At 41.4% G+C, this 19,759-nt stretch overlaps 2 protein-coding genes across 7 annotated transcripts in view; one reads left to right on the top strand and one right to left on the bottom strand.

Annotated features, from left to right (window-relative positions):
- Window positions 1–19,686, bottom strand: part of GTF2H1 (general transcription factor IIH subunit 1) — a gene marked incomplete at its 5' end in the record, with an annotated part of 29,610 nt that extends 9,924 nt beyond the window's left edge. Inside the window, 13 exons of one of the 5 annotated variants that reach the window (XM_080999036.1) lie at window positions 463–578; window positions 946–1,036; window positions 2,793–2,910; window positions 3,928–4,016; window positions 4,132–4,219; window positions 4,682–4,812; window positions 5,414–5,493; window positions 6,960–7,109; window positions 8,434–8,527; window positions 10,694–10,856; window positions 12,283–12,475; window positions 13,646–13,814; window positions 19,548–19,686. In XM_080999036.1, the coding sequence (XP_080855162.1) occupies window positions 463–578; window positions 946–1,036; window positions 2,793–2,910; window positions 3,928–4,016; window positions 4,132–4,219; window positions 4,682–4,812; window positions 5,414–5,493; window positions 6,960–7,109; window positions 8,434–8,527; window positions 10,694–10,856; window positions 12,283–12,475; window positions 13,646–13,799 (1,467 nt within the window). Of the gene's footprint in view, window positions 1–462; window positions 579–945; window positions 1,037–2,792; window positions 2,911–3,927; window positions 4,017–4,131; window positions 4,220–4,681; window positions 4,813–5,413; window positions 5,494–6,959; window positions 7,110–8,433; window positions 8,528–10,693; window positions 10,857–12,282; window positions 12,476–13,645; window positions 13,821–19,008; window positions 19,293–19,380; window positions 19,494–19,547 lie in introns of those variants that run through there. The other 4 variants (XM_080999034.1, XM_080999035.1, XM_080999033.1 and 1 more) reach the window with 4 other exon arrangements.
- HPS5 (HPS5 biogenesis of lysosomal organelles complex 2 subunit 2) overlaps window positions 19,492–19,759 on the top strand; it is a 29,211-nt gene continuing 28,943 nt past the window's right edge. Inside the window, exon 1 of one of the 2 annotated variants that reach the window (XM_080998584.1) lies at window positions 19,492–19,624. The gene's annotated coding sequence lies outside the window, so the exon portion shown is untranslated. The remainder of the gene's footprint in view (window positions 19,625–19,759) is intronic. The other variant, XM_080998585.1, reaches the window with a different exon arrangement.

Here is a 19,759-nt window from a genome sequence, read left to right as displayed (position 1 = left end):
ACCATAAAACTTCTGACTGAATGGGAAAGCAGACTACACACTTGTTTTAGCATGTGGAAGTTTCTTTAAAGTTGTTATACTTTAAACTTTCTATAGCATGCCTGATTAAAATACAGAACACATATGCAGCGCAAAACTCTCGTTCCTGCACTTATTAATTTTCAAAGTTTCTTTTAAAGTCCCTGAAGACAAAAATCATCTCTTTCGAAATTATTTGAAAAAACCACTGGATTAGGTAGCAAGGTCAGCTGGTACTACATCTGCTCCAATAGCGAACTTTCTTCAGGCTGACATTCTACACACTGCTGTTCATCTGGGACAGAATTGTTGCATGCAGCAGGCCATTCATTATAGAAAGCTTTCATATCAACAGATCTCAGCATGCACATTTCATTACAGAACAGACTGCTGTATATCAATGATGATAGGGATATGCCAAGTCCTACTATAGATCCTTCCTACCTTCTCTTCTAGGAATGGTGTGTTAACCGGAAAGCAGGACCAGAAATGTCGTAACAGCTCTCCTAGTGCCACATACAAGTGTTTCAGCTCAGCCTGAACATCATTTGGCACCATCTCTGCAGTCAAAAACAATGAAGGCAAGTCACATTTATACCACCACCTCGGCTCACAAACTGTGATAGTTGGCAGTGGGCAGAAAATTGTGTTTTTGATATTAGCATCATTAGAGGATCCCACACAGTTAAGGACCAGGCCAGGGGTCAGCAAACTTTTTCAGCAGGGGGCCGGTCCACTGTCCCTCACTGAAAACTATTCAACTGGCCTGAGTTGGGTGGAAAAAGAACTCTTGCCACAGCCAGGGTTGTACAACTAGTCAGATATTTTCAATCTCTTCACCTTAGCTAAAAGAATTGTCCTATAATGCTTACATGACTATTTCACACATTTGATAAGGCATGAGTGACGAAGACATAAAATACTTACGATTTATGGCTTGCTGTGTTCCACCCTGCATAAGTGCTCCTCCAGGTGACAGAGCTGCGATCGTACTACTTGCAGCACCACTTGAGATAACCTTGAAAAAGAGGCAAAATAAAGGTCAGACACCATAATAAAAGAACTCCTCAAAACCTATGGATATTACTTGAGTCATATGGGCGTAACCATATAGTTATATGCCATATTAATTTTGTTCTAAAGTACAATTATTATTTGGTGTTATATTAAGAATGACAATTCTTGTTATACCCCAAGTGGATATTTATTATATTTATATAACTCAGCCATAACCATTCTTAAAGTGCTTTACATACTTTAGCCTAATAGCAGAAGCAGAAAAATCAAGCTGGCTGTCAGAATAAGGGAGAAAAAACACCAAACCAACAGCAAGAACAATCTGTTCACATCTAATGTCTGAAAGTGCAGTACAAGAAGAGGCACGTTTTCACTTCCTGCTGCTCAACTGCAAGGTGTGCAGACGGAGAGCTCAAAAAAAAAAGGAAATGAATGAACGAGCAAAGCACTATGATGTTTCATAACTGAGCAGTTAATGTGCTAAGGCAGTTAGGTTATGCAATCATGGATCAAAATGGCCTGGTTCCTTTAAACTCAAAAGACTGTCTTCTTCATATATCCCAATACAGTATTGATTATTTGAGTGAACGAAACAATACTAAGTGTCCTCCAAAGGCCTTCTGAACAGAGAGTGGAATTCAGCATAGTGGTAAGTGGGGTATGTGCATGGAGAACAAGGCCACTCACGCGATAGGACTTTGCCGTCAACCATCCAAAGTTGATTTAGGAAGTGTATGGGGTGGGGGCAAAGTCCCATTTCACAAGCAAACCTTGTTCCATGCATGAAACAACCAAGCTGAATCCACCCATATATATTTTCTGTGGATGCCCCACATTTAATCCTCTCCAACAGAGGCCTGAGTTTATCCTAGAAGTGATTTAATACCTTACATGTTTCAACTCTGTAGACTTACAGTAGAGGGCTGTAGTGAACAAGCAAGAACTGTTGGTGGTTGGGAAGCATTCACATGGAAGAACCACTTGCAAAAACTGATAGCTTAACAGGGTTCCATGCCAGACTGTAACTAAGTACAGTCATACCTCGGGTTGAATGTGCTTCAGGTTGAGTGCTTTTGGGTTGCGCTCCGCGGCAACCAGGAAGTAACGGAGCTCGTTACTTTCGGGTTTCGCCGCTCGCGCATGCGCAGACGCTCAAAACGACGTCACGCGCATGCACAGAAGCGGCAAAACGCGACCCGCGTATGCGCAGTGACGTCTTATGTTCTATTCAGGATGTGAACGGCGCTCCGGAATCCCGAGGTACCACTGTATATACAGCTGAAATAATCACACATTCTCTCCCCATTTACCTCTGCTTTCTATTCTCTCCCCTTCCTCAACCGTTCTCCTGCATTTGGTTTTTTTTTATATTGTAATCTCACCACAGCAGGTACCTGACCAATTGTTTTCTGTAAAGCACCATGCACAATAATGGTGCAATATGAATAATAAAAAGGGTTACACATGTAGCTTTCACTATTTGCAAGACTGCAGTAGACTTCATTATAGCTGCTGCAATTATGCAAATCATGACAACTATCAGTTAAAAAACATAACACATTGAAGCTGAATATTCTGTGCTTGTTAAAAATAGTTCTCAAACTATTTTACAATATCCAAAGAAACATAACATTTGCTCTCCCAAGATTAAGTATGCTGGGCAGCATCAATCAATATCCAATCTTCTAATCATATGGGCAATCAGAATCCAGTTTGGGTGTTTTGTTTTATTTAATAAAGCAACATACATATCCTACCTGAGTTAGTTTGGGTACATAAGTGTCCATTTCTTCTCTAATACTATACAAAGAATTAATAATATCTTGGCTAGTTGCATATTGCTGTGATTGAATTGGTGTTGGACCATGATAATACCTGTTGACCAAAGGAGAAATGATAATTAAAAATCTGGGAATAAGAGTCCAATTTCTCAGTGTTCAACCCCACTCTGTAGGTACCTTTGTAGCACCTTTTGTTCTGCTTGAAATGAAAAAATTGTTTTCTTAAAATGCATATTGATTTTCCAGAAAAGGAAATCTTCTACTGCAAGGGAACCCAAGTGATTGTGTCTGATTAAGCTGGATAACCAATTAAGTCAAATTTTCAGAAAATACAAAACAAAAACAACCAGAAAAGTGGTGAAGTGAGGAACACATGGGCCAATAAAATATTGCAACCACTTCTAACCCACCTAATTATCTTAACAAGTGAAAAGGATTATAGCCTAAAACCAACAAAGACTTAGACTTTGTTTAAACCCCCGTGTTTCCCAAAACTTGGGTCTCCAACTGTTTTGGGACTACAATTCCCATCATCCCTGACCACAGGTCCTGCTAGTGAGGGATGGTGGGAGTTGCAGATGAAAAACAGTTGGAGACCAAAGCTTGGGAAACACTGCTTAAGCCCATTGAAATCAATGTGTGAAAAAATGCTTCTCTATGTTGGATTTAGGCCTAAGTGCTAGATTCGACAATGACTGTTAAGTGGAAAGAAAACGGTGGTAAGTATTTTGCAAATGCATGTACAAGAGCATATACAAGAGTTTCTGCAGAGCTGTGTGGTAACATTTTACAGCCACTATTTCACTTCTGCTTATATAAAGCTCTTGTAAAAGCAGAATGTAATATTTGGAATTATTTTCATGTTTTTCACAGTGTTCTGGGGTATCTTCAGATTTGCCAGCCCTTCCTTCCCCTTTTTCTGCTGCTGTAAGCCCGAGGGCAAGATTCTCTTTTATTTCTTTTTATAAAAAACATAATTGAAGGTAATGTGTATATAAGCATGCTTCTTTCTCGTTGAAAGCATGACGTACAGAAAAGAGGCGAACAGGTTCAATGTTTTTTGTATTGAACCAAAAGAACCAAACTACTTTATTTGGCCTGCAAATCATACCTATCTGATTTCTTTAGGTTTAGTGCAATAGTTCTAACGCTGTTGTTGGTTTCTAAATCTTCATATTCAATGGACTCTTGCAGCTTTACCTGTAAGACAAGGCATAGTCATGGTACCGTAGAACTAGACACAAGAAGCAGAACTTGGCATAGTCCCATAAGGGAGAACATTTGTGTTCTTTTAGAATAACAAAGACGGTCTTACCTTTTTTACCGGTGGCTGAAAGAAATCTGAATCTCTGGAATTTCCATCCATACTGCTGGCCTCATTGTAGTGGTCATTCTGTGTGTCTCTGAAAAGCAAGAATTAGGCATTATACTGTATTCTCTCAAACTACTCAAATTTAGTTAGATCTGTACAATGGTCAGGATTCAATCCCTCATCTCTATGTACAAGCAAAAAGCATTTATGCAAGTGCAATGTGTCAGGGGTAAGGAGAAGACAGTTTCCTTTGGGCAGCAGCCTCTAGCCCCATGTACACTTCCTTTGATAGAAGACAGTTTTAGCGATGTGCCCATCCTGGGACTTTTGGTTCGATGGACAATACATGCACCCAATAAGTAAGTTAATAAAAACTGCCTGAGAGAGACCCGACGTCAGAGCCAATCTGAGCAGACCTATAGAGGGCATGGTTTGACAGTTTAATTTTGATTTCTATTATTAAACATCAGCACAAATAGAGCTGGGCTATTTGACAGTATAGACTTGGCTGATTTTCAGTCTAGTTGAAGATCTGTTCTTAGCTGAAACTTACTGTTTTCTGAGCCCAGCTGCAAGGACCATGGCACTGTGATGGTTAAACCGTTTTATAATGGCAGCATTGCTACTCTCTTTTATTGATTTTGTAGCGTTGGATGTGGAAGCCGCCAAGGAAACACCATAACCCTGCAAAGGAAGAGATGATAAAATGTTTGAATAAGACATCCTGCATTTTAAAATATGAAGATCTGAAATCAGATGCTGAACTATTGGCATTGCAGCGTGGTCCAGTGCAGGTTGTGACACTGTAAGAGTTGGTATGCCAATCTTTAAATCTCTTATCCGGATCTCAACAAGAACATAATTAAGACAGCTTTTGCAAGAGAAGCACCATGCTACTAGTGCTCAAATAATTATTGCCCAATGGCAAATAGACTTTCTGAAACTAGTAACTGATTTCTTGGCAAGAGCCAATAAGGCAATGATCCCCACTGAGAGGGAAGGCGGGTCTGTCATACTTGCCAAATGGCAGCAGTACACTTGTCATGGCAAGCTAAATTATGGAACCTGGCAATGTACTAGTAGTGTCCTTCAGGCAAGCAAGAGGCATTATCAGAATTCAAGGACACACTCCAGCCACATAAGTACACGAATGGATGGTGTGAAGAAGGGCTGGTGAGGGACATGGCTATGGAAGCGGTATAGCCCAGAGTCCTGAGAGCCAATACCCTATGCTTACTTGGCATACATATTATACAATTCATAGTTTTAAATCACTCATACTTACTTCCTCCAACGTTTTATCTTCCAAGGCTGTTAAATCTAATAAAGGATTTTTCACACCTTGAGACACCATTGTTTTTAATCCTAGGGAAAAGAGGGAAAATCCATATATACTTGGAGGATGATATGCCATACTGAAATAGGTCTTTCAGCCTAACAGTGCAATCTAAGCTTAGCAAGTGGGGCAAGCAGCCTACAAAAAGAAACACGATTTAGCACTTAACAGATGTGTGTGATTTACCCACTCCCAAACAGCTGGGAAGGCTCGAGCTTTTAGCTTTGCATATAGGCTAGGCACCATGGCTTACAACCAGCATTTGTTAACGTGAGCCACCTTCATAAGTCACGGTCTGAAGCTAGCTCATTTAGCAATGAAACATTGTTATAAAGTTCTCCTAACTGCATAGCTGGGAGAAGGGAGGGAGAAAGTGCAAGCCAGATGCTTTGATTGAATCACACCTTAGCATTACATGTGAACCAAACAAATATGTTTTTCCGTGTTATACATATACAGTTGTACCTTGGATCCCAAAAGCCCTGGAACTCTGACATTTTTGCTCCTGAATGCCGCAAACCCGAAAGTGAATGTTCTTTTGGAACCCGAACGTCTGACGGGGCTTCCGTGGCTTCTGATTGGCTGCAGGAGCTTCCTGCAGCCAATCAGAAGCCACAATTACGACTGTAGTGACTTTATGGGATAGATACCTACGTACTACTTTTCAATAAGCACCCACTTTTCTTTAACATGTGGTTCCTCACTGCTGTCCCACTTGTGCAACAGACTGCAGCTTGCTCAATGAAACTTTCCTCTCCCATGCACCCTCAAAATACACTCAAGGACTCAATTGTGAGAATTTGTAATACAGGATGCCATATCAGAACCAACTATTGAAAAATTTAATCAATGTGCTCCGGGGAGCTGGATACAACCCTATGTGAGCAAATTACTGACGTGTTTTCAATTAGCTTTGCAAGTATTGTGGCAGAGTCATTTCCACCCCTTCCTTCATAGACAAAATCATCAAAGGGAAAAATAGAAGAAAAAAAGTGTCTACCTTACTAACTTGTGGATCACTTAGTAAGAACATGTTTTACATATGCATACTGTTATAAGTCTTAGTGTATGGATGAGAATACAGGCTTTCATAGTGTACTTTTGGGGATCTCCAAAGAAAACTTTGTTGGATTTGCTGGTATGGGTTACCTTTGTTTCTAGCATATATGTGCAATAATTCTAAAAATAATATGAATAAAACATGAAAAAGGTAAGCAAAGAAGTATCCACCTTTCAAACATGGTGGTGGAATCCTACCATCTTGGAATGTTAGTCAATAGGACTTATTGCTGACTGAACTGCTTTAAAAGTTCAATATCACAAGCTGAAAACTTTTAAAATATTATAATAGTTAAGTATAGTACTCTAGTTTCCTACTCTTGAGTATAGTATTTACCAGATATGATTTCTATGTTATTTGGTATAATTACTGAAGCTGACAAACTTGGCTAGAAACTGCAGTGTATTGTCTACAGGCGAAGAAATAAGAACATACCCTTTTCATCCATTTTGGCACATTCTGCAAAAAGGTCTTTTGATCCTGCATTCAGCCTATCCCTGTGGAAATAGTGAGACTGGAAGAATCGTGTCCAGAATTCTTTCTCTGTCATATTGTGAGGAACATTTTCTGCGTATTTCAGTTTTACTGCAAGCATGACAAACATAAAACACTTAGAAATGATACTTTATTTTCAAATTAAATAATTTACAATGTATTTATATTTCTCATTGTATCGGATTACAGGATGATATGCAGTGTATCATAACCACAAAAATATAGTTCAACATGCAATGAAAAAGTAACATTGAATAGGAATGGAAGAAGATTCATTCAATTGTTTCCAAACATTCTGTTAACAGGACACACAAACAGGATTTTATTTTTGTTCAGAACTTGCATGATCCTTGACCAGGAAGTGGGGGGGGGGGGGGGAGGAGAGAAACCACTCCAAACTCTTTGCATGCTCCCACCCCCATATTGATGGCAAGCTTGTAACCAACTGCAAGGTTCAAGACACCAACTGGTGGACTCAAGCCACCTTTTGGGAACTACTATATCATGCTATTTATATATGTGCTTAAATATGTGTAATTTAAATTGACATTGGCCTTGTTTACAACACATACAAATAAATGGAATTCAACTGCTGATCTGTCATCAGGCAGTGTTCTCAGGAAAAACGAGTAGTCTATTAATCTTTCTAGCAAATGGTTGATATATGCTGTTTGATGTGAGCCATTTTCAAATGGGAGGTGAAGGGCCAGATCTCTCCTCTTCTACATTTCAAAGCAAGGGGCCTGCCTGAGGCCAGGTCTATCTTCCTCTTAGCTGTTTCAGATAACTAACATTTAAGTAGAGTGGGAGTGAGCAACAGGTGGAGGAACTTTCATTCTGTTTTCATTCAATTCTCTGGCTCCTTTCAAGAAATTTCCAAATGGAAATTATCCCTGTGGTACTCCTGTGCCACCAATTCCCTTCCCTTCTAAGTCTTTCCAAGTCACTTCCAGTCTGGGAAATACAAGAGGAAGAAGTGATCACAATAAATAAAATACTTTTGCAACCCATCAACTAATCTCTTCTGCAGCTTAGAGGGGAAGTAAAGACAGTATAGCGTGGAGAGAAACAAAGCCCATTCATGTGAATCAGATGTAACCATTAATTTAGGTTATGCATACAATTTATAAAGTTCACACAATGGGGAATCCTAGGTTACCTTGGAGAAGCAGAGGTTCCATAAGGACAGATCATTACAGTTTAAATGTAAAATCAATTAATATCATTTAACATCCCACAGGACAAAGATGCAAGGCTGAAAACACCAACCTTTTATGGTTTAAAAGTTTAAAATGAAAGAGAAAATATATGGAAGTCGATATGTGAATTGAAGAGAAAAGTCAGAAAAAACTGATATAGATACCAGGGACGCTACATATGTATATATAAGCTCAGTTTTGAATATATTATTTACCTGCAGGGTAAGTTCTAAATATAGATTCAATGATATCTGAAGTCAAATTATATCTGAGACCATTGCATCCATCTGTCTGAGGTCGAACATCAGCCTACAAGAAGATAAATACTGACAATAATTTATTTGAACTTTTGCAAATCATTGTTAAATGGCACCAACGAACTATGTCAATACTATGTGTCATAATGGCTTGTACACATCCTTATGTCCAATACTTAACCTATAATGAGAAACAGCTAGTTAGTACCTACGTGTGTAAGCCTCAGTCCTGATTACAGATTCGAGCATAATGAGAGAGAGGGGGCATGAGCCCAAGGCTTATTTCTATACTCCCATGCAGATAACATACACACCTGGACTCAATTGTGGTGTTTAATACTTCCTAGATCAGCATATATGAAAAAAGAGGGCTCAAGGAATATGAGTGGCTATACATCATGGTAGCTTGTTTGGAGGAAACAAACCACAGGCCTGGGTTCAGGCAACATGACAAGTGAGACTCTGGCTTGTTTCATTTATGGTTCAGCAGGAGTGCTCTGGAAACTGTTGAGCAGCATGCACTATTGTTTGTTTTAAACTATGGTTTAACACACGGGTGTCAAACACAAGGTTCGCGGGCTGAATCCGGCCCGCCAGACCTCGTCATGTGGCCCATGTAGCCGCCACCGGCTGCCAGCCTTCACCTTTTATTCTCGCTTTTTTTTCTCGCTACTGCCTCTCTTTTGAGCGCTGCCCATGTGATTTTTAATACCGGCTTGCCAGTCTCCGCCCACGGGGGCCTCCTCGGACCAATGAGCGCCGGGGGGCGGGGCTGGGAGCGCCTGGGGCTCCGGGGCCGCGGCTCCGCTCCGGCAGTAGGAGAGAGGGGAGCGGAGGCGACGGAGTTGCTCCCCGGGACTTCCATCCACTTGTGCCGAGCTCCTCGTCCAGCAGCTCCCGAGTTCAGTGAAAGCCTGCATTCGCCCCATAGGACGCACACACATTTCCCCTTCATTTTTGGAGGGGAAAAAGTGCGTCCTATAGGGCGAAAAATACGGTATTTCTGAAAATGGGGGAAATGTCTACTCATTTCTCTCTTCTCCCCTCCTGAGAAATTTGCAGTTGGAAACATACAGAATTATTTTGTGTGCATAAGCCAATGTGTGCCTCTCATGTAATGTGTCTATAGCCAGTTTTTCTCATCTGTGCATTTTGTTGCTATAAACAGACATGGTGCTGTTTTAATTCTGTGCATTATTGTTTCTTTTAGGGTCCAGTGAGGACCTGGATAGCTGAGTTGGTTAGAGGGGTAGTGCTGATAACACCAAGGTTGCAGCTTCTATCCCAAAGCTCAACAACTTTGGGGTAAAATTGTGAAAAAAGCTCAACAACTTCAATCCTTAAAAAAGGTGAACAACTTTGGTCGGCCCTCACGCATGTTCACTTCATCAAATCTGGCCCTCTTTGAAAAAAGTTTGGGCACCCCTGGTTTAACATATGTGGACAGGATCATTGAATTGTCAAAAGCCCAAGAGAACAGGACAGACTTAGCCCAGTGCCTGAAAGTTTCCAAAAATGTGCTAAGCTAACATGCCTTTAGAATTTCCAAAGCTTAGGTGGAACCAGAGAAAAGACCCTCTCCTTGATGACCCATTTGTCTAATCTATGAAGGCAGGTATACTGGAAAAGGGCCTTCAGAGAATATTTTAATTAATGGGTATGTTCATGCCAAAGAAGGCAGACCTTCAAGCACTCCAGTTCCAGGCTCTTCAAGGCTTTAAAGAACAAGCCCAGCATCTTGAATTGAGCCTGGAAAAAATGGCACTGTGACTTAAAAAACCCCAGCCCTTGTGACCTTAAAAGAACAGTCCAAGTTACTTGAAGAACGGCCTGCATCCATATCAGCCTGCTTGCACAATGCAGGCTGTTTTTACCTGCCCAACTGTGAGAGCAGTTAAGACTGGCAACCACTAGACAGCAGATTTGAGAATACCATATCATCTGGATTCCAGCAGGCCTTGTTGCGACAGGTCTATTGGAAAGCTCTGAAAGCACACCTGTTTCCCTTGGTCTTCCCTTGAACTGCTCTTGTTGAGGTTCTGATGGTTTTATTTCTATGTTATTCTTTTTATTTTTAAAAAATGGGCTCTTTTCTCGCTTACTCTATTTTATTGTGTTTTGTTGTATGCTTTCATCTTGTAAGTCACCCTGAGAGAACTTTTACCCTTAAAAGAAGGCTAAAAATATTTTTAGATTAAGAAACCCTCAATAAACATACCAGAAAAGCTGCAGAAATGCCCACATCCTGCTTATTAGATGCAGTAGAACTGTCCACAGAATTCATGCTTAAACGGTTGGCCCAGAACTCCTCAGCACTGATCACCTGACTCACAACAAGGTCTTTATAAAGTTGAAACAAAACAGGATCTTCTTGCAGCATTCTGGCAAGAGAAGATTAAAAATTGTTCAAAGTGTTTAATTCCAAAGATAACTTACTGGATTCCAGAAACTAGTGTTTATGTGCAAGCTACATACAAGTAAATGGCAGCTGTGGTGTTTTGATACTCAAATTTTGATTTACAAAAGTGGTAAGTTCATGAAACATGAAAATTACTATACATACAATTAATTTTTTTTAATCAAGGTATGTCAATTCGAAACCAACCTTCTTATATGAAATAATTATATAAAATATTATCTAATAGAACAGGAAGTGAAGCAGTTTTTTTTGTGATCCTACTGTCTCATGCAGTGTCCTGCACCCCTCTTCCAAATTCGTGACAGAGGACTGGAAGACCCAACAGGACAGACTGGGGAGGTGTGGATCACTGAAAACTGATTCCTTATCTGTTTTACTAAAGTTTCCTTTCATCATCAGATTACCACCCCATCATTTTTTTCAATTGTAATTGCACTTTTAGAAACGTTAAACGACATGTTTTTTCTTTTTAGAGGTAAGCCCTACATATGAAAAAAGTATCAAAAATGTTAACAGTTACTTTTACAAATAAAGTATTTTTATGCTACACAGGAAACCTAAATGTGCAGAGCAATCCTCACATGTGCTCAGGAGCATGTGTGTGTTCAATGGGGCTCCCTCTTTAGTAAGCTTGCTTAGGATTCTTAGGATTGAAGCCTTAGATTCTGGAGAACTGAAAGTTCTGAAGGGACACACACAATCTTTTTCAAAAGTATTGTTTTCCCCATCTTAACCAGCTACTTCTTATAGAATTACTGCAAAGTTCTGTGTATGTTTACGTAACAGCTGCTTTTTACCACTTGGGATTGTGGAGCTTCCATTTTTGGGGAGAACAAGTTAGAGCAGTTAAAGTGATTCAAGACTTCCATCTGCACCATGGGACTTCTTTCCCCTCTCCTTGTGAGCCCCTCTCAATCGGCTCGGGAGAGTTGGGGAACCCCCAGAAGAGATTTAGGAGTGGGTAAGAGAGGAGGTCCTGCTGTGCAGACAGAATATCTTGTTCTAATTGGGAACGTTTCAATGGAAGCAATTCCATGACATCTAATACTTTATTAAATCAATAAAACGTAGTCCAATGAAGGCTACTGCAATTCATTTTATGCCAGTTTCAGCATACATACCCTTAATACAGAATTTACTATTTACTAATATGGAAACAGCTCAACAACTATGAAGAAAACCTCCACTTCTGACAAGTTAGAGGAGTATGCCTCACTCCACTCGCACAACATCTATGCACCTGGAAATCAAGCCAGGCTACTGTTACAATTAGGGAAAGGAGCTCCCAATACCTTAGCCATAATGGATCTGGCACAATTACAAGACAGTTTAACAAATTACCAAAATTGGTTTACACTGTAAGTAATAGACACAGGGACATTCTTTACCTGTTTTTTTCCTCAAGTTCTTTATTAGCTTTCCTCTTGAACTTGGGCAGTAACTGCTGAAGGAGATCCTTTACTGCATCTCTCTCTTTCACTGCTGTGCTCTCATTAGAGAAATGGAAGTTGGTTGTGTCCCCTGCATGTAGTACCAACTGAAGCTGAATCTTAGCTTTTCCTTCAGGACTGATTTTCTGGCCTAAAGAATATAAATTACATAACAGAAGTGCTCCCCAAATAATTTCTATGTGCACAACAATAGATTTTCAGCTTGTATGACTTTTCTAATGCCACCTGGAACACTGATGAAAACAGAAGAGTGGCACATACAATTCTATTCAATATCTATTTACAGCAACCATTCACATAAACAGCAATGAGGCCTGACTGACACTCAATGGACAGATGTCTCTCACTGCACTGTTATCCTAATCCCTTTAGAGGACAGCCTGGGGCTCATGCTCTAATCCAGAGGTTTTCAACCTTTTTGAGTCCACGGCTCCCTTAACCAACTACAGTCTTTCTGTGGCACCCCTGTGGGGCTCAGGAGTCCAGTTATGTCACCCCTTTCACAGAGCTGGCAGCCTCTCACCCTTTTTCAAACACCCTCCCTTGTGGAGTGTTCCCTCAGCCTCCTCTTCCCTCTCCTTGGGAGTCCTCCGGTAAGTTGCTGTCCCTAGTTTCTGAGCTCCGCCCCCCGCCCCGCTGCTCCAGAGAGGTGTCTCCCAGAGGCACCACTCGCCTCCAGAGCTTATAGCTAGGGCTGCTGCAACAAACAGCTGTGCAAGCCTTTGGGAGGCAGAGACACAAGAGGGCATCAGAGGAGGGAGGGAAGGAAAGAGGGACAGAGGCTAGTGTTGCCTGCAACACGCCTGACCATCATTCAAGGCACCCCAGGGTGCCATGGCACACTGGTTGAAAACCACTGCTCAAATCCTTCCTATGTACAAGCCACAAACTCTTCTTGATAAATCACAGCATCTCCCCATATTTATGTTATTCCACTTATCACTCGGAAGACCTACAGGTTTTCTCCCAATAAAGACAATTCATTTCTGAAAGCAAAAGACTCGCAAACAGTAAGGAGCAGTTCTGTAACACAGTAATGCTAGCCAGTGCAGCAAAAGTTGGCAGGTTCCAAGAAAATAATATCTCCACATAAGGTTGCTGTGGAGAAACAGGTAGAGTTCTGCAAGTCTTATTTTTTCAAAACTAAAACCACAATGCAATATCCAATGAGCATGATGACTCAAACATGTTTGTTTATTTAGCCCCCATCCTGAACTCTTCAAACAGAACAGCTAAGCATTTAACATTTATATTCAACCAAACGTTACATGATGAAACAAGTGTTAGGCGTTTCACTTACATTTTATATCTGCGTACATATGGCTGATTGTGAATCGGTCTTTGCCCTCAGGAGCCCAGGCTATTCTTTCAGCCATGAGGTAAAGAGCTCCGTCTTGCTTCTTTTGACGCACCTTCTTTACTATTAGTAACACTTCTTCAGATGATGTTGCCATAATGGCTACAGAGGACTGCATTTTAAAAACAAAAACTTATTTCAGCATTATTTGTTTTTCATAGTTTCACACTTGCTTTAACAATTTAGAAGCTTCCACTAGTGGTGTAGCTAGCAGCTCCTGCACCCGGGACAAGCCACCCATGGGGGTGGGGTGAGCCAGGGCAGAGTGCGCTGCACAGAGCCTCCAAGGAGTCCACCCGCCATCTTCCCCCCAGCTGTAAGACGGCTGCCGTTTTGGGTAGCACAGAGCCTGCAGGCGCCTGAGCCACCACGTCACTCCTAGGAGAGATGCGTGGGCCTCACACTAAGTGCCGCCCTCATGGTGTGGTGCCCAGTGTGCCCTGCCCCGCCCCCCGCTACGCCTCTGGCTTGCACTGGAAATAGGAGATTCATTGCTGGTTGCTGTTAATGCACTTAACTGGCTTGCAGCCATCCATCAGGCAATATTTTTTTTTGGGGGGGGGGGAACTAATAGCCCATTGTCAAGTGAGCACTGAATTGTTTATTGTTTCTACCAATGAATGTAATGACCCAGGAATTAAACAAAAATACTGATTATAGGCACATATTGTACTTTTCCATGTATAAGACTAGGATTTTTTTACTTTAAAATAAGGTTAAAAATATGGGGGCGTCTTGTACACGGATAGTGCATATGCCCATTTTATAAATCTGGTGTCCTCAAAAGTAGGGGGTGTCTTATACATGGGGGAATCTTATACACAAAAAATATGGTAATCTTCTGACACCAGCATCTTCCACCTCCCTTTGTTTTGTTTCCCCTGCCAGAAGGCAGAACAAGCCCAAGCCCTCTCCAGTATGAATTATATTTGAAAAATTCAAGGAACAGATATAGGTTGTAATGTGGTCAAAGAGTTTACATTTTATTGTTATTTGTGCATTTTGTTTTCTGAATCATGGAAAATGAAAGATAACATTCTATTCTCCAGACTTAAAGTGGAGCAGACAAATTTAGTATTTTGGATGCAAAAAGAAACAGATTGCATTTGATGATGTCTGAATGGAATGCTACTCACACAATAGGACTTTCCTTCCCTCTTTCCCCTCTGCTGCCCACCAAATAAGGCTCCTCCAATCATCAAGAGAAGATTTTAAGTGTATGCATGCATTGCCAGTGGAAAGAACAGCAAGGAAAAGTCCTGTTGGGCATCAGGAATTCTCTTCCACTATAGCAAATAGGTCTGCTATAGTAGCATGTTGGTCTTCCTGTTACTGAATCACATTAAAAGCTACACCTTCAATTTCTATAGTGGGCTAAAATCATAAGAGCTCTGTTGATTAAAAACTACCTAAAAACAAGAAATATTAATTTTGATGGTGAAATTCAACGTTGTGCTATTACAATTATTTCATTTCCGCTTGCCAGATGGAGCAATCTTCCCTCTCCTCCCCTGCACACTGTTCTGGGGGCTCTCTCAACCCCCTAGAGCCATTCTGAGTGGGTGCATGGAGAGAAGAGAGAAGTCCCTTTGCACTTGAAAGGCTCCTGTGGGCTCCTGTTAGTGCAACTGTTTACTGAATCTGGCCAAAAATGTATGGAAATACAGCTATGACCAATAGTCCAAAGAAATAATTCTGTCTGACCTGAAAATGAGGGGAATCAAGTAAAGTCCTAGGTCAATTGATCTCCCTAAGCCTTTATATTGTCCAAAATATTATGAAACTTGCCAAAAAGTGCTGGGAGAGTGCCATCTAATAACCTTTTAAAATGCACTCTTCCTTGCTGAATGATCATTTAAAAATTTGACTGCTTCAGTTGGTGGTTCCATTTGCTGAATAAGCCCTCTATCTATCCCAAACCACTCTGCAATGTATACTGCAAAATATACTGTATAATATCCAATGGCTGTGCAAGTGGAATGCTCTTTCCTTTCCTCCTTCCTGCAAACCCATAAAATTCTCTCCGGCGGGTCCAGGGTCCTTGCATAGACTTCCTTGAGGAGACCTGTGGGGAGGATGCAATTATCTGAAAACTGATTCTAACTCAATTTCACTGGGTCCTGCATATTCCGGATACTAGTCTTCAAAAAAAGAGATAGGGACTAGTAATTCTGCCTCCCCTCAAATAAAAGCATCAAGCTTTAACTGATTAGCTGGCAAGTGCTGCAGATTAAAATCTGCCCTGAGTGGGGCTGAGTAGGCTTCAATAAACACAAGTCTGAGTGTGCCAACCACATGTCAAGTTCCCCTCTCCAATGTCCTGGTGTAATCACACCTTGCATTTCCCCATGCCTCCTTCACACTGTTGATTGCTTCTGGTGGGATGTGGGCAGGGAAATAAACAATGTGAAGATATGGAAACACAGCTATGTTTCACTACACACTATAGAGAAGTGGAAACACGTAATTAAGAAGTGGCAAATTTGACAGGGTTGTTGGTTTTAAAGATATTTCAGAAATTTTAAAAGAGAGGCTCACAGGTGTAGGCAGTTCCTGAGATAACCAACAATTAAACTTTCTTTGTTACATTTACTTATTTTAAAATGTTCTTAATTGTTTTTAACAGTTTTTTACTGATAATTTTAATATTTCTTGTAAGCCACTTAGAGGTTTTACTACAATCAAGTGGTATATAAATTTTGTTTAAAAACACACACACACAAAACTAGGTCCCAGCAAATCATTTGGTTAAAGGCTAGAACCAGCACTTTAAACTGAACCCAGAAGCAAATAGGCAGCCCCTTCAGTTAACATTAGATCATAGTAATATGCTCCAATCTCTGGGCTCCACTTAATGAGTATTGCATATATTCATAATGCAATTTTCAGCCAAACACTTCACAAGCAAATGCTGTTAGAACTATGATAGAACACCAGAGAAGACTAATTCTTCCTAAATTAAATGAACACCAATAGCACAAAAAGCAAAGACTACTTTTAATAACTAGCCTAGCTTATATTTCAATAAAAGGTTTCTGAAGGTTGGTTTGGCCAAGTTCAGTATATTACATGGATATCCTTTTTGTGCCGGACTAGTATGGCTTTTTATACTGCCCTAGGAAAAAGGTCAGTCAGTTTAAGGTTTACTGCTTGAACAGGAAATACTTCCAACTTTAGAACTGCTCTATTAATCCATACAACATTAGCATATTAGTTAATATACAGCGGTGCCTCGCAAGACAAAATTAATTCGTTCCGCGAGTTTTTTCGTCTTGCGAGTTTTTTCGTCTTGCGAAGCACGGTTTCAATTTTTTCAAAAAAATCTTCAAAAACCTCAAAAAAGGCTACCACACCGCGTGCTATGAGTTGCTCCCCGAAGTCAAGTCGCAACTGCACCTCTTCAAGTAATGCACCCTGTATACTGTAATGGTTTTAAGAAAAAGGAAACAAAGCAAGCCCATAGGGAAATTCGTCTCGCGAAGCAACTCAAAAAACGAAAAACTCTTTCGAGTTTTTCGTCTTGAGAGGCATTCATCTTGCGAGGTACCACTGTACTCATATTATGACTGCTTAGAACAGCTGGCAATAGCCAATGAAGTAGTTCTGTTAGTGCAAGGATTTCTGTTTCTGCAGTGGCACTCCCCCCCCCCCCCGATTATTCAAGGTCTAAAGTGGGCTTGAATTCTTCTGTTTGCTTTGGATGCAACACCAGAATATGAATTTTTGAAGTAGGGAAGGTGGGGTAATCGCTGTGTGAAAGAGGATGCAGAACACATGAGCCAGTCTTATTTTCAATCTTCTAAGCTATGGTTTTGAAAGACAAAACATTATACTTCAACTAACCAAAGGTAAGAAACTGAATGCATCTCATTTATATTGCCACACGATGAACATGTCTATCCTGCTGTGTGTATAGACTCCAATCACAGACCCAACGAAATATACACAGTGTCATTGTTTTGCTTGTGGTAAAATTATTTTTAGATGATGTAAACTGGATAGAGATGTAAACAGAAGTCCTACTAAGGGAAAAAAACCAACCCTCACCTTGGACCAAGTCATTATTGCCCAGCCTTCTTCTGCTAATGTTAGAATGGCACAAGCTTTTTGCCTATCTGGTTGTAAAAGAGTGCTTAGCTCAAGTTGTCACTCAGTATTAACAAACTACCAGTTATCAAACACTCAGAAATTTTGTATAGATGGGTAAATAATTATTCTGTAAAGCATTCACAGAGCTGGGGGAAAGCCGATTGCAGCTGTTTGTATTCCTTCAACAGGAAGATAATAAAGGACTATCAAACCCATTCTTAACTTTCATTAGAGATTTGTTCCCACCATCTCCAATGTGTGCCCAGAGAAGCAAGCATGTACAGTACTGACTTTGCATAAAACACTATCTAATTGACTAACGTGGTAAAATACACCCAGCTTCCAAATCAAAGTTTTCTCCTCCAGTCCACTAAGTTTTCTTTCACATTATTGAATGAACTCACAACTGAAGGAATAATCACATCAGTGTTATCTCACAAATTCCCTACACAGCCTACCTACTAAAGCTTGGTAAATCAAAGTACTGCCCCATGACAAATAGGATATACGTACTAATTTAGAAGAGAGCTGTGTGCCTCTCTCAAATTGTGTTAAAACTTCAAATGCTTTGTTTCAGGCACTCAGCTGTAATGCACTAAAGAACTCTGTAATAGAAACACCAAGCACTTTACTTTCTTTACTCTGCATTTTAAAAGTGTGCCTACGCATGATTTCTAGTGCCATCGAGAACTTAGCTATATAATATTATAGGAAACAGTAATGTGGGTTTTTAAAGGTTATTTGTATTGCACTACCAACAAAGCAGAACTCATGCACATGCATCTTCCAACGTCTAAACAATACTTCTATTCATTCAGAAGACTCTGCCTTCCACATTTCTAAGCCCTAGTTTCTGGAAGAAAAGCTTCAGCATTCCAAAATTGCACTAGCCCTCTCCCACACCACCCCTTCCAAGTTATTAGCCAATCCTTCCGTTGCACCTATAGCACAGTTTTAGAATAAAAGATTAAAAAGCACGAAAAGCAAACATACAGACTCAAAACAAAACTTTGCTACCACAGTACTTCCTAAAGTAGAGGTAAAAACACTAAGAGAAAAACAAATATTAATTGGAAGGACTGACAGGTACGAAATCGGGGGGGGGGGGGGAGACCATGCTTCCTCGCCATGCGCAACTATATCCACATCCTATGGCCTTGCAATAAGCAGGCTTTCATGAAGAGAGGAAACCCAGACCAGTCTTAAAGATTCATTACCCGCTTCCGAAGAAGCAAAAACTAGTGAGACGGGCCTCCGAACCCGGAACCGTTGAATCCGTCAGGCCCCCTACCGTGAGGGGTATCTACCGAGGCCCTGGACTTTCACTCCTCGCTCCTCCTGATCTTGGCGGCATACAATGAAGCCCTCAAGTCCTCACTCTCAAAGGCGGACAGCACGGAGCGCCAACGACGCCTCGCTCCCGGCTTGAAGGGCTCGCAACGCCGCCGCCTCCTCCTGGGCCATGGGGCGGCCAAGGAGCTCGGCAGAGAAGGCACACGTGACCGGAAACAGTTAGCTCACGCACGGCAGAAGCCAGACCGCATCACGTGACAAAAGGAGACAACTACTCCCGCCGCCATGCCACTTACCCACGTCACGTGACGGTGCCCGTCAGCCACCTGGCCGCTTCTCTGGTCACGTGAAGGCCTGCCCGCCCCGCCGCGGCCATGACACTGTCCTGAAGGAAGGGTGGGGGGGAAGGGGGAGGATGACGACGAAACAATAACAAGGCAGTTACTCTCGTCTCATTCCTTACGAGTCCGCCACCGGGTCTTGCAGATGTGAGGAACCCGTTCCTTGCCCCGCCCGTCCTCCATTCCGTACGTGCCGCGGGTGCCTTCTAGGTCGCCGGCGCCGCCGCGCTGAGGGGGGAGGGGGCTCTTGCCTCAGCAACGGTCCGAAGGGGGGGGAGGAAGGGGAGGGCCGAGCGAGCGTGGCCGTCACGTGACGCGGAGGGAGCGAGACGGC

This window comes from Podarcis pityusensis (assembly GCF_964106645.2).
Source record: "Podarcis pityusensis genome assembly, chromosome: 1".
Lineage (NCBI taxonomy): Eukaryota > Metazoa > Chordata > Lepidosauria > Squamata > Lacertidae > Podarcis > Podarcis pityusensis.
The sequence above is the reverse complement of the archived record's forward strand: the minus strand, read 5'-3'. Positions and strand labels throughout refer to the sequence as shown.